At 35.1% G+C, this 14,792-nt stretch overlaps 1 protein-coding gene across 3 annotated transcripts in view; it reads left to right on the forward strand.

Annotated features, from left to right (window-relative positions):
- LOC108412962 (ribonuclease inhibitor-like) overlaps window positions 1-11,906 on the forward strand; it is a 35,462-nt gene extending 23,556 nt beyond the window's left edge. For 2 of the 3 annotated variants that reach the window (XM_037540422.1, XM_037540423.1), the window contains exons 10-13: window positions 472-645; window positions 5,952-6,113; window positions 11,032-11,078; window positions 11,225-11,906. In XM_037540422.1, the coding sequence (XP_037396319.1) occupies window positions 472-645; window positions 5,952-6,113; window positions 11,032-11,078; window positions 11,225-11,763 (922 nt within the window). In that variant the 3' untranslated portion in view covers window positions 11,764-11,906. The remainder of the gene's footprint in view (window positions 1-471; window positions 646-5,951; window positions 6,114-11,031; window positions 11,079-11,224) is intronic. The other variant, XM_017685217.1, reaches the window with a different exon arrangement.
- Window positions 11,907-14,792: the final 2,886 nt, after the last annotated feature.

A 14,792-nucleotide genomic window follows, 5' to 3' on the forward strand; every position in this document is an offset into this window, starting at 1 on the left:
TTTATTTATGTATAGGACTGTCAGAGACCCACCTTTTTGTTTATTTAATTTATATCATCTATTAAATACAAATTATTTGTTTCCTTTATCAGAATAATGAAGCATATATTTAACAGAAAAGTACATGGAAGCCTTCACTACTAAAGATAACATCAATATCAGTGTTCAATTTGCCCAGTCTTTACTTTTGTGCATCCTATTGCTACATTTACTTTTCTGTCATTCATTGGGACACAACACATTTGTGATGTTAATAAAGACATGTCTGAACTCAGTTCTCTTCTTCTGTCACTTTATGTAACACCCTAATAAAATAAAATAGACAGGGGAGTCAGTGATGCCGTCTATACACAGATATAAATAATCAATTATCAATCTATTTTTTTTAGTGAATTCAGGTAAAATCCTAAAGTAAATATTTTAGTAAGAAAGTATCTGATAAAATGCATGATTTTTCTTCTCCCTTTCCAGATTAGCTCTTTGTAATTTGGGGGAAGCATCTTGTGAAAATCTGACAGCAGCTTTAAAATTGGAAAACTCTTCTCTGAGAGAACTGGACCTTAGTGTGAATGACCTAAAGGATTCAGGCATACAGAAGCTCTGTGATGGACTGAAGAGTTCACACTGTAAACTGGAGATACTCAGGTAAATGCTTATGTTAAATTCATTATTAAGTTATTAAAATGGGAATATATATATATATATATATATATATATATATATATATATACAATGTATATATAAATAAAATATATATGTATGTGTGTGTGTATGTGTGTATATGTATGAAAGTATATATATATATATATATATATATATATATATATATATATATATATATATATGTATATATATATACAGTGCCCTCCATAATTATTGGCACCCCTGGTTAAGATGTGTCAAAAGCCTTAAAATAAATTCAGTTTTTATTGTGGAAACATACTGTCACACTGAAAATTGTAGAAAAATGTAACCTTTAACTCAAGTAGAGTTTTAGGGGGAAAATAAAATCCCTGACTAAGAAATAATTTTTCTTCATAAAATCACCTGTTCCACAATTATTGGCACCCCTAACAATTCTTAGGAAATAAATGTAATTAAAGAATTTCTGTCACTTCTACAGTAGTTTACGAAGTTAATCAAAGTATGTAGGAACATTTAATTAGCAATTCACAACTTCCTGTTTCCCTGGGGTATAATTATGACGTGACACAGAGGCCATTTCTCTTCAACATGGGAAAGACAAAGGAACATAGCATTCAAGTAAGGCAGATGTGTGTTGACCTTCACAGGTCAGGCAATGGCTACAAGAAAATAGCCACTCACCTACACCTGTCCGTATCTACTGTCAGAGGAATTATTAAGAAGTTTAAAACAACTGGAACAGTGGTAAACAAGTCTGGACGAGGACGCAAGTTTATTTTGCCACCACGCACAGTGAGGAGGATGATAAGAGAAATAAAAAGTTCTCCAAAGCTCACTGTTACGGAACTGCAACAAATGGTAGCATCTTGGGGTCACGAAGTCTCCAAAACAACCATCAGACGCTATCTACACGCCAACAAGCTGTTTGGGAGGCATGCACGGAAAAAACCTTTTCTCACTCACAATCATAAACGTAAACGTTTGGAGTTTGCTAAGCAGTACTGGGACTTCAACTGGGACTGTGTGCTTTGGTCAGATGAAACAAAGATAGAGCTTTTTGGCAACAAATGCTGTAAGTGGGTCTGGCGTAACACAAGAGCTGAGTATGCAGAAAAGCACCTCATGCCCACTGTGAAATACGGGGGAGGATCAGTGATGCTGTGGGCCTGCTTTTCTTCCAAAGGCCCAGGGAACCTTGTTAGGGTGCATGGCATCATGAATGCTTTGAAATACCAGGACATTTTAAAACAAAATCTGGTGGCTTCTGCCCGAAAGCTGAAGATGGGTCGTCACTGGGTCTTTCAGCAAGATAATGACCCTAAACATATGGCAAGATCTACACAGAAATGGTTGACCACACACAGAATCAAGCTCCTCCCATGGCCATCTCAGTCCCCAGACCTTAACCCCATTGAAAACCTGTGGGGTGAGCTGAAGAGGAGAGTGCAGAGGAGAGGACCCAGGTCGCTGGATGATTTAGAGAGATTGTGCAAAGAGGAATGGTCGAAGATACCTTTCTGTGTTCTCCCATCTTGTGAAACATTATAGGAGAAGATTAGGTGCTGTTTTGTTGGCAAAGGGGGGTTGTACAAAGTATTAACATCAGGGGTGCTAATAATTGTGGCACACATTATTTGATGTTAAACAATTATTTCTTAATGTGGGATTTTTTTCCTACTGAATAAATGCACTTGAGATAAAGGTTGGATTTTGCTCTTTTTTCCATCGTGGTCCTATATTATTTAAAAAAACCCTCAATTTATTAGAAGCTAAAGAACACATCTTAACCAGGGGTGCCAATAATTATGGAGGGCACTGTATATACATACACAACTCATCGGCCACTTTATTAGGTCCACCTTGCTTGTAAAAGGTTGGACCCCCTTTTGCCTTCAGAACTGCCTTAATTTGTTGTGGCATACTTTTAACAAGGTGTTGGAAACTCCTTGTTGAAAGAGATTCTGGTTGGTTATTTGAGTTCCTGTTGCCTTTCTATCATCTTTCTATCATCTCGAACCAGTCTGCCCATTCTCCTCTGACCTCTCACATCAACAAGGCCTTTTCGTCCACACAACTGCCGCTCACTGGATATTTCCTCTTTTTCGGACCGTTCTCTGTAAACTCTAGAGATGGTTGTGCGTGAAAATCCCAGTAGATCAGCAGTTTCTGAAATACTCAGACCAGCCCGTCTGGCACCAACAACCACGCCACGTTCAAAGTCACTTAAATCCCCTTTCTTCCCCATTCTGATGCTCGGCCTGCACTTCAGCAAGTTGTCCTGACCACAAACACAACACAGATATGCTGAGGTTTTCAAATGTCATTGTCACTGCCTGCTAGGTTGAGAATGTTGCATCACTCAAATATAATCAGCCAAGAGCAGTTCTGTAGTCAGAAACTGCTGAAGGGCTTGAGAATGGCTAACAACAATTGTCCGTCAACAAATGACCATCAATAAACACCAGGCAGAGCTTAAAGGGAGAGGTTTTGAATAAAGTGGCCAGTATGTATAGTCAATGATTCCTTGGATAGAATTTGAGGGTTGCTGATAAATTATGCAATCGTAGATGTGTAGTCTCTGTAAATATTAAAAATCAAGATTATTTTATAAAATGGAATTGTTCATTTATGTTCATTTTAATTTTCAATCCATATATATCAATGTTCATTAATAATATAACAATGTTTATTAAATATAGATCAATGCTCATTCAGCAACTATTTGTGTTAGCCATGCTCAAGCCCTTCAAAGGTTTCTGACCATAGAGCTGCTCTTGTCCGTGTTTGTTAAATATATCCTGTTTGGCTTGCCATAACATATTTATTAATGAATCAATCAATTAATTAATTGATTGTTTAATTAGTACTGACCAATTAATAATTCATCCATAGCGACATCATAATATCAGGTGTATGTATATATATATATATATATATATATATATATATATATATATATACTGCTTATGCAATATTTATTAAACACTCATTCCCTCATTCCTCCTATAGACTTCCATAGTAACTGCTGTGCAACCACTGCACGTTTCAGGAAATGCACTTTTCTAGTTATTATTATTATTATTATTATTATTATTATTATTATTATTATTATTATCCTACAATTAATCAACATCTGTGCACATAATGAATATTTTCATAATCCTAAGAATGAGCCCTTTCTGATAAAGTTCTCAAAAAGATCTCAAACATTCTATAATCTATCTATAAAAGAGTTGCAGCTTTCATGCTTAAATATATGAATATGAGGAATGCACGTTTGGAAACACTGGTAGTTTCATGCACACTTTCATTTTTCGTCTCAGTGCTTTCAAAAATTTTATTAACTTTTCCTTAAAAATCAGTAATCATCAGCAGTAATTAAACCTGTCTTAAACCTGTCAATACAGAATGTAAATCATATGTAAATTACATACCTATTATGTACTTATGTAACTATCAGTGGTGTCAAAACTAATACATTAATAAAAGCATTAACATGATAAATAATGCCATTGTTGTTTTTAGGATGTTAGTGTATTTACCTAGTTTGACATTTTGAACTATTCATAATTCCACCATGAAGCCAGGCTGCTTGTGCACTTTTGTATTTTTCACGCAGTTACTATGAATGACTCCACAGTTGTAGTAATGCAGTTTCTATCAGTGTCAGTGTTTCTGATAGCTACTGCAATGCCATGATTTTGTTTATGACCAAAGTAGATCATGTCTTTAGTATCATTTACAAGTCAAACTCACCACTTATGCATCAAAACACTCCAGTAACGCAGCGATATCAGTAATTCACCAAACTACACTAGACAGCGTCTGTGGGAGAGAAGTTAACATGAGCAATAGCAAAGTGCAGGGGCACCATGCCCATTCGAGCTGTGGGGAGGGGTACATGCCCCACCAGATTTTTGGCATCTGTATTTTTCATATTTTTATTTTATTTTAATATTATTTTTTAGCATATGTAGTTATGCTCATTTTAGAATATCAGTCAAACCTATTCTTCTAATTATATCATAGATCATACCTTAAGGCACACCCTCCTTTCACTATGATAGTGGTTTCTTTCAATAGTTGCCTGATAAAATCGGTTCACAGCAGCAGGTACAGGTGCTCACGGCACTCTGCGCACATTTGTTCTGAACAGTTGATGAACAATATGTTGCTGAAGTGGTTTTCAAACATGGGGAAATAACATGCAATCAATTATACACATTTAGGTGCATTTGACAAATATAGTCATAATTTCCTCCATGAATCTATTTGCTTAGGTTTCTGGCTCACTAGTTTGTCGTGATTTGTGATAGCACAGCATCCTATTTAATATTAGTAAAGAAAAGCTGTGTGAATTTTATATACAGCTGTCACCATGTTGGCAGGTTCCTTTTATCTGTGGCTTTATTATCTATTTTCTCTAAGTTAATAATTTAATAATTTAATTTAATAAATTAATTGTGGACAAAGTATTTTTATAGTTAAAGTTAAAGTATTTATATTATTTTAGTTTATGCCCTTTTTAGGTGAAGCAGAGAAGATTTAGCCTTTTTTTAAAGAAAAGTAGCAGCAGTGTAACCTAGTGTAGAAGTGAGTGAATAAGTAAGTGCCATTTTCAATAATCATAATAGCACAAATAAATGACATACAAATCTAAATAAATACACAATATTTACCCTAGGGTAAAGTGGGAGATTACTGCACAAAAATTGATTGAGTGGAGTTTTAAAATAGCCTTTAAATGTAGAAAATTGCCTCATCATTCCCTCAGAGTTTCCGCTTGTGTGATGCTCCTTGCAAAGTGGAATTATATATATATATATATATATATATATATATATATATATATATATATACACCCTTGAAAACTAGACAAAACATGTAAGATGCTACAATCACAGAGGAGTTGGAATGTGCACTGCGGAATGTGCACATCAGTGATGAAAATATTGAACTAAAATGAATATTATTGAATTGTTGACAGTAATAAAAACATTTTGATAAAAGCTAATTTTGTGTATTTGTATATCTTTAACAACCTGCTGTTAAATTAAATGAATCTTTCCTTAGGGTCAAATTTGAAGTAATAAGACAAAAAGCAAAAAGAATGTGATTAATCATTATGAATGATAATCTTTTGAGCACCTTAGTGGTTCTACATCACAATTAACTACACAAAAGAATGTGATTAATCCTGGTGAATTATTTTAATTATTTCACAGCCATAGTAGTCATACTTTACATTTTATATTTGACGAAGCAACTTGTAAAAATAATTTCCCTGTTTGTCCTCCTTTCTGCAGATTGTCTGGTTGTTTAGTAACAGAGGAAGGCTGTTCTTCTCTGGCTTCAGCTCTGAAATCAAACCCCTCCAAACTAAAAGAACTGGATCTCACCTACAATCAGCCAGGACAGTCCGGAGTGAAACTTCTCTCTGATCCACTCTGCGCACCTTGCACACTCAGGTATGGAGTCAAAGAGTGAGAGAGAGAGAGAGAGAGAGAGAGAGAGAGAGAAGGAGAGAGAGAGAGAGAGAGAGAGAGAGAGAGAGAGAGAGAGAGAGAGAGCATATTTCAAAAAGTAGCTACATTCAACCTTTTAATGTACAAAATTAAAAAGGAAAAGAAACAGAAAAGTGGTTTGCTTTTGAATCCAAATCTATGTAAGTCAATAAAGCAAGCTATAAAAATAAAACTCATCAAATCTTTGAAGTTTCTATAAAATACAATTCTGGGAGCACTTAAAAACAGCACAGCTGAGCTGCAGAGGACAGTGTTTAAATTATTCAACCTCATACTGTGTTCAGGCTGTACTCCTGACATCTGGAGCCAAAGACTCATAACTTCAATAACTAGCAGTAGATACAGTAAAGGAACTGGCTGAGCACTGTCTGAAGTTAGGAAGATGATTTACAGTACTGACACTTCATTTCAATTTGTAGTAGTGTGATTCAGCCAATTACACTGTATGGGATGGAGGTATGGAGTTCACTCAATAAGCACAGCTACATTAGATGAGACAAGTAGCCAATAAAAAACCTTCTTGCAGAAATTTGTCATATGATCCTACCAGTGTTAAGAAAAAGACCAACTAATGCACGCAGGGTGGAATTTCCTCTGTCAGTAAACATGCAAAAAGTTTCCTATATTTTTGTGCACTTGAACACAAATCTCAGAGAAACACTGCTTCAGAGCCAAGAACTGAACCCTGAAATGAGTTTGTTCTGTTTGCTGGGTCTGTGGATTATTAACCCTGTAACAATAACACACAGCAGCATCATGACAGCACGGATTTACCCTTTACACTCAACTAAATATTAATCAGCTCATCAAACACAGTAAGAGTGATTATTGGAAACTTTATAAAAATGAAATTAAAACTCAACACAGACTTGAATATCATCTGGAGATAAAAACAGAACATGAAATGAAAGATTGTCTCCTGACTGACAAAGGAAAAAAAAACAGACATCTTGACCAAGTACATGCTCAGTTACCATAGTCTGGCCACAGAAAAGGGCAGATATAAAAAAGTTTATATATTTTGTGCTATCAGAATAATTGTAATTATAGTTATCATTTTTTATTTTAGAGTTGTTATTATTATTGTTATAATACATATAATAGTATTGTTATAATACTTTGACAATACTGTACTTAATACAGTCACTCAAATGTGCTATTGTATCTATAAAATTATCTTTCCCTTATTTATGTTCATGTGTTTGTTGTTTGCTTTGGCATTTTATTTTTTTGGCAAGGTATTTTGTTACATTCATGCCATTGAAGCACTGTTGAACTGATAAACTGAGAGAGAGAGAGAGAGAGAGAGAGAGAGAGAGAGAGAGAGAGAGAGAGAAACAGACAGACAGATAAAGACAAGCAGAGAGCAAGAGAACCAGAGAGAGATAGAGACAGACAGATAGAGAGAGGCAGAGAGAGATAGACAGAGAAATAGACAGATAGAGAGAGATACAGAGACAGACAGAGTGAGACAGAGACAGACAGAGAGAGAGACAGAGGGACAGGCAGAGATAGATAGAGAAATAGAAACAAATAGAGAGATAGAGAGAGACGGAGAGATAGAGAGAGACAGAGAGACAAACAGAGAGATAGAGAGACAGATAGAGATAGAGACAGACAGAGTGAGAGAGACAGAGAGATAGAAAGAGAGTCAGCGAGTGATAGAGAGAGACAGACACAGAAAGAGAGACAGGCAGAGAGAGTGAGAGATAGACAGAGAGACAGATAGGGAGATAGAGATAGCCAGAGAGAAAGATAGACAAAGATAGATTGAGAGAGTTAGAGACAGAGAGAGAGACAGACAGATAGAGATAGACAGAGAGATATACAGAGAGACAGACAGGGAGATAGAGAGATAGCCAGAGATAGATAGATAGAGAGATAACCAGAGAGAAAGATAGATAAAGAGACAGAGAGAGATAGATAGATAGACAGAGACAGATTGCGAGAGATATATAGAGACAGAGAGAGAGATAGATAGAGACAGAGAGAGAGACACACAGAGATAGACAGAGAGATATATGGAGAGACAGAAAGGGAGATAGGTAGACAGAGACAGATCGAGAGAGATAGATAAAGACAGAGAGAGAGAGACAGACCGATAGAGATAGACAGAGAGATATACAGAGAGACAGATAGGGAGATAGATAGATAGAGAGATAACCGGGGAGAAAGATAGAGAGACAGAGAGAGATAGATAGATAGACAGAGACAGATCGAGAGAGATAGATAAAGACAGAGAGAGAGAGAGACAGACAGATAGAGATAGACAGAGAGATATACAGAGAGACAGATAGGGAGATAGATAGATAGATAGATAGATAGATAGATAGATAGATAGATAGATAGATAGATAGATAGAGAGATAACTGGGGAGAAAGATAGAGAGACAGAGAGAGATAGATAGATAGACAGAGACAGATCGAGAGAGATAGAGACAGAGAGATAGATAGAGACAGAGAGAGAGAGACAGACAGAGAGATAGACAGAGAAAGATAGGCAGAGATAGACAGAGAGATATACGGAGAGACAGAGAGAGATAGATAGATAGACAAAGATAGATCGAGAGAGATAGATAGAGACAGAGAGAGAGAGATAGATAGAGACAGAGAGACAGACAGACAAAGAGAGATAACCAGAGAGAAAGACAGAGAAAGATAGGCAGAGATAGACAGAGAGATATACGGAGACAGAGAGAGATAGATAGACAAAGATAGATAAAGATAGATAGAGACAGAGAGACAGATAGGAAGATCGATAGATAGAGAGATAACCAGAGAGAAAGATAGATAGAGAGACAGAGAGAGAGACAGATAGACAGACAGAGACAGATCGAGAGAGATAGAGACAGAGAGGGAGATAAAGACAGAGAGAGAGAGACAGACAGATAGACAGAGAGACAGACAAAGAGAGATGGACAGAGAGATAGACAGAGAAAGACAGGCAAAGATAGACAGAGAGATAGACAGAGAAACAGAGAGACAGACAAACAGATAGATAGAGAAAGAGAGCGATAAAGGGCAATAGAGAGACAGACAGAGAGAAACAGAGAGAGACAAATAGACAGATAGAGACAGAGAAATAAATAGTTAGAGAGACAGAGTGATAGACACAGACAGAGAGAGTGATAGAGACAGACAGACATGGAAAGAGAGACAGGCAGAGATAGAGTCAGAGAGAGCGAGCGAGAGAGAGAGAGAGAGAGAGAGAGAGAGAGAGACCTATCCATACTGGAGACTTACTCTAAAGATTGGGCTTTTACAGTGAATATGGACAAAATTAAATGAATGATTTTTCAAAATAAAGCCAGATTACAGGAGAAGAAATACCAGTTTACTTTTAAAGATGCCGTAATATCACACACAACCAACTGCTCTTATTTAGGTGTGATATTAAATTCAGCAGGAAATTTGAAACCAGTGGATACATTACTGATGGAAAAAGTAAGCAGATCTTACTATAAGATTAGAAATCAATTTCCAAATTCAGTCCCCCGTTCCAATCTGGTTAAAACGATTTAAATCAGTAATTGAACCGTCATGTTATATGACAGTGAAATCTGGGGACTAGGAAGAACACAAAATTATGAAATTTGGGACAAAACACCCACAGAAGTATTTAATCTTGAATTCTGCAAAGATGTCCTGCAGGTGAACAGAGGTGTCTCCAATCTGGCCAGCAGAGCAGAGCTGGGCAGGTTTCCGTTCATTCTGGACATTTAGAAAAGATGCTATAAATTCTGGTACCACCTGACCTGGTCAGATCCAAACTCCCTTCACTATAAAGCCATCATCAGCAACAAGACAGACCCAAACCACCCACTAAACCAGCTAGCCAAGATAAAGAATGTAGAGGTCAACCCCACAGCTGAGTGCCCCACACTGAGAGAGACTGAAGACAATAGTAGAGCAGATTACAGCTGGAAAAACCTAATTACTAACAAAATAAACTCAAATGTTATGGAATGCTTGGTCGGGAATAATCATTGGCCAATTATCTAATCAGAATCAAAGATAACAAACAAAGACAAACTCTAATGAAATATAGACTGAGTGACCATAAACTAGCAATTGAAACAGGGAGGCACAGAAAAAGCAGGATGGACAGAGAGGGCAGGACCTGCATCCGCTGCCCATCAGGAGAGACAGAAACTGAGAATCACTTCCTTCTTTAATGTTCAAACTATAAAACCATGAGAATCTCTTTTCTGCTAAAATTTACTAACAAAATCCCCTCCTTCTCCAAACTGACTGACTCAGAGAAAATTATGTTATTATTAATAGTAGTAGTGCTAGTCATTTATTTTATTATATTACTTTTGGAATTTCCATATTTATTCTATGCTTTACCGTATGTATATAAACTTTATAGCCTTGCTTACATTATTTATTCATATGCACTTTTGTTTAATTAATTGTTTTTTCATTATTTTTATTCATGTATTTCTATTCATTTATATTTTAATAACAATTCAATTTAATGTGTATTAATAATTTTGGCAATATAGGTCTCATATCCTGTCACGCCAATGAAGCATATTTGATTTGATTTGATTTGAGATAGACAGAGAGAGAGAAAGACAGAAGTCAGAGAAAGAGAGACAGACACAGAGAGAGAAATCAGACACGTCTATCTGAGTGTTTTATGGGACAGAAGATCACTAAATGTGTTTCTCTCTGTTTTCTTGTCTGCAGTAAAACAGCATCATGTTAACATCACAGTCTACATCACTGAACTTTCACTTCCTGTTTACTCTCATATTTGTCCACAGCTCTTTTATTTCACTGTGTCATTTCAGATTTTCAGTGAATATAGGATAAAAGTTTAATATACTCAGTGTGTGTGTGTGTGTGTTCTTCAGGGTGGAGAATGAAGGGGAAATGTGGATCAAACCAACTCTGAGGAAATGTAAGATCACACACACACACACTCACACACACACACACACACACACACACACACACACACACACACACACACACACACAAACAGACACACACACACACACAGTGTCTGTGTTGGTGTTCTGTTCTAATCTGTGTTTGTGTGTTTAGATGTGTGTGAACTCACTCTGGACTCAAACACAGCACACACACAGCTCTCTCTGTCTGAGGAGAACAGGAAGGTGCTGTTTGTGAGAGAACATCAGCCGTATCCAGATCATCCAGACAGATTTGATGTGTGGTGTCAGGTTCTGTGTGTGGAGAGTTTAACTGGACGCTGTTACTGGGAGGCTGAGTGGAGTGGAGGAGCAGCTGATATAGCAGTGACTTACAGAGGAATAAAGAGGAAAGGACACAGTGAGTGTGGGTTTGGACAAAATAATCAGTCGTGGTGTCTGTACTGCTCTGATGATAAAGGTCACTTTGTCCGGCACAATAATAAGTACACTGTGATCCCCCCTCAGCTCATCAGATCTAAGAGAGTGGGAGTGTATGTGGACTGGGGGGCCGGCACTCTGTCCTTCTACAGCGTCTCTGATCCACACACACTCACACACCTACACACATTCCACTCCACATTCACTGAACCGCTCTACGCTGGATTTGGGCCTAATGACAACTCCTCAGTGTGTGTGTGTGAGACAGAATAGAACACTCCTCTTAAGTGTGTGTGTGTGTCTGTCAGAGAGAGAGAGAGAGATAATTAATTGTGTGAAAACACTCATCTAGAAGGCTGAATCTAAGAATTGAATGAACAATGATAACATTCATAAATAAATGTTTAAAATTACAACTCTACAATTACAATTCTGCAATTTAGCAAAGTTTGACATTTTAGGATTAACAGTTATTTGTTTTTCTTAAGCATGTTCTTCCAAATAGTTGATTCTCCATTTTAAAATTTCAGTCTGTTGCTTTGGTAAAACAAATGCAGCAGAAAAAAAGAGGCAGACAGAGAGAGAAAGAGAGAGAGAGAGAGAGAGACAGAGACAGATAGACAGAGAGAGAGAGAGAGAGAGAGAGAGAGAGAGAGAGAAAGAAAGAGAGAGAGGGGGGGGGAGAGAAAGAGAGAGGGGGGGGAGAAAGAGAGAGAGTGGGCTGCCCAAAATGAAACTATTTAAAGCTTTCTGTGTGGTGACATGGTTTGGTGATGTGAGTCTATTATTGCAGCACAAACTGAACTCAGTCTTTAACACAGTGCACCAGTGCAGACTCAGTACAGAGAGTAATGTGTGTTCTTTATAATAAGTGTTAGCACTTCATGTTTAAGCAAATTCAACTGTCAAAATAAAGAAATCTGGTTGGCTTGTTCTGAGATTTTCTACTGCAGACTTATATTACACTGTTTCCTTACACTTACATTTGTACTCCTTTTGTGTTAATAATAACTTGCATTAATTGTAGCAGTTCCATTTTTACTAATTTTCTTCTTCACAGTCAGCAGGACAACAATCTGTAGGACCAAACACTGAACAGTTTGTTTCATGCTGTAATACAGAATTCATTCCGTCACCACAGTTTCCAGAATTCTTTAATTTGTCTCACTGGGTCTCAGCCTTAAACACAACAGTGTGTTTCTGTAGCTTGATTAACCAAGACTCACAAACACTGTTAAAAACTGTTAAACGCAACTTCAACACATGAAAATAAACTGCATATCAATTTGATAAATCACAAATAAAATATATTGGACAACAATTAAAGCCCCAAAATTATGATAGTTACAGAGATATGTCACTGCTGTACATCAAACTCCGCCCATTAGCTTTCATGCCAAACACTGGCTACTGAAACATTTGCATGAATTAGTGTGTGCTTCATGTAAATGATATGTAAATGAGATGGTGATAGGCTGATTTCATGCACTGAAGCTGATCTATCATTTATGCTCAAATCTCCTCTGGATTCCACATTGTACAAAATTATTATAAATCAGATGCAGAGCAGTTCATACCTTATAAAAGGAAATAAAACTTTTTTAAACAACTAGGATGATTAATGGCCATTAGATCTTTACATTTTAACAATTAACTACTTTTTAAATTCCTCTTACTCAACCATTAATTACTTCATAAATTCCTCTTATTTCACCATTAATTACTTCATAAATTCCTCTTATTTAACGATTAATTATTAAATTCCTCTTATTTAACGATTAATTACTTCTTAAATTCATCTTATTTCACCATTAATTACTTCTTAAATTCCTCGTATTTCAACATTAATTACTTCTTAAATTCATCTTATTTCACCATTAATTACTTCATAAATTCCTCGTATTTCACCATTAATTACTTCATAAATTCCTCTTATTTATCCATTAATTAATTAATAAATTCCTCTTATTTCAACATTAATTACTTCTTAAATTCTACTTATTTAACCATTAATTACTTCTTAAATTCCTCTTATTTATCCATTAATTAATTAAGAAATTCCTCTTATTTCACCATTAATTACTTCTTAAATTCCTCGTATTTCAACATTAATTACTTCTTAAATTCATCTTATTTCACCATTAATTACTTCATAAATTCCTCGTATTTCACCATTAATTACTTCATAAATTCCTCTTATTTATCCATTAATTAATTAATAAATTCCTCTTATTTCAACATTAATTACTTCTTAAATTCTACTTATTTAACCATTAATTACTTCTTAAATTCCTCTTATTTATCCATTAATTAATTAAGAAATTCCTCTTATTTCACCATTAATTACTTCTTATATTCTACTTATTTAACCATTAATTACTTCTTAAATTCCTCTTATTTAACCATTAATTACTTCTTACATTCCTCTTATTTAACTATTAATTAATTAATTAATTCCTCTTATTTCACCATTAATTACTTCTTAAATTCCTCTTATTTAACCATTAATTAATTATTAAATTCCTCTTATTTAACGATTAATTACTTCTTAAATTCCTCTTATTTAACCATTAATTAATTAATAAATTCCTCTTATTTAACCATTAATTACTTCTTAAATTCCTCGTATTTCAACATTAATTACTTCTTAAATTCCTCTTACTTAACCATTAATTACTTCTTAAATTCCTCTTATTTAACCATTAATTAATTAATAAATTCATCTTATTTTACCATTAATTACTTCTTAAATTCTTCTTATTTCACCATTAATTACTTCTTAAATTCCTCTTATTTCACCATTAATTACTTCTTAAATTCCTCTTATTTATCCATTAATTAATTAATAAATTCCTCTTATTTCACCATTAATTACTTCTTAAATTCTACTTATTTAACCATTAATTACTTCTTAAATTCCTCTTATTTCACCATTAATTACTTCTTAAATTCCTCCTATTTAACCATTAATTTAAATTTAAAGGATCCATGCAATGGCAAATCGACTTACTTCATTTCTTTTAAATAGAACAATTAGATGTAGTATGGGTAACACTTTACATTAAGGGTCGCTTATTAATCATTAATTAAATATTAATCAACTATTAATTTCCTATTGTTTAGTCATTTGTTAACTCTTCATTAAGCATTGCCTATTACTTAGTAACTGATTAAGCACTTATCAATTAGCATTTGAGTACACTGTTAATTGATGTTAGTTTTTCATTACACTGTAAAAAAAAAAACCCTGTAGTTTTTACAGGAAAACGCTGGCAGCTGTGGTTACCAGAGTTTTCCTGTTA

The sequence above is a fragment of the Pygocentrus nattereri genome, chromosome 1 (assembly GCF_015220715.1).
Source record: "Pygocentrus nattereri isolate fPygNat1 chromosome 1, fPygNat1.pri, whole genome shotgun sequence".
NCBI classification, from domain to species: domain Eukaryota; kingdom Metazoa; phylum Chordata; class Actinopteri; order Characiformes; family Serrasalmidae; genus Pygocentrus; species Pygocentrus nattereri.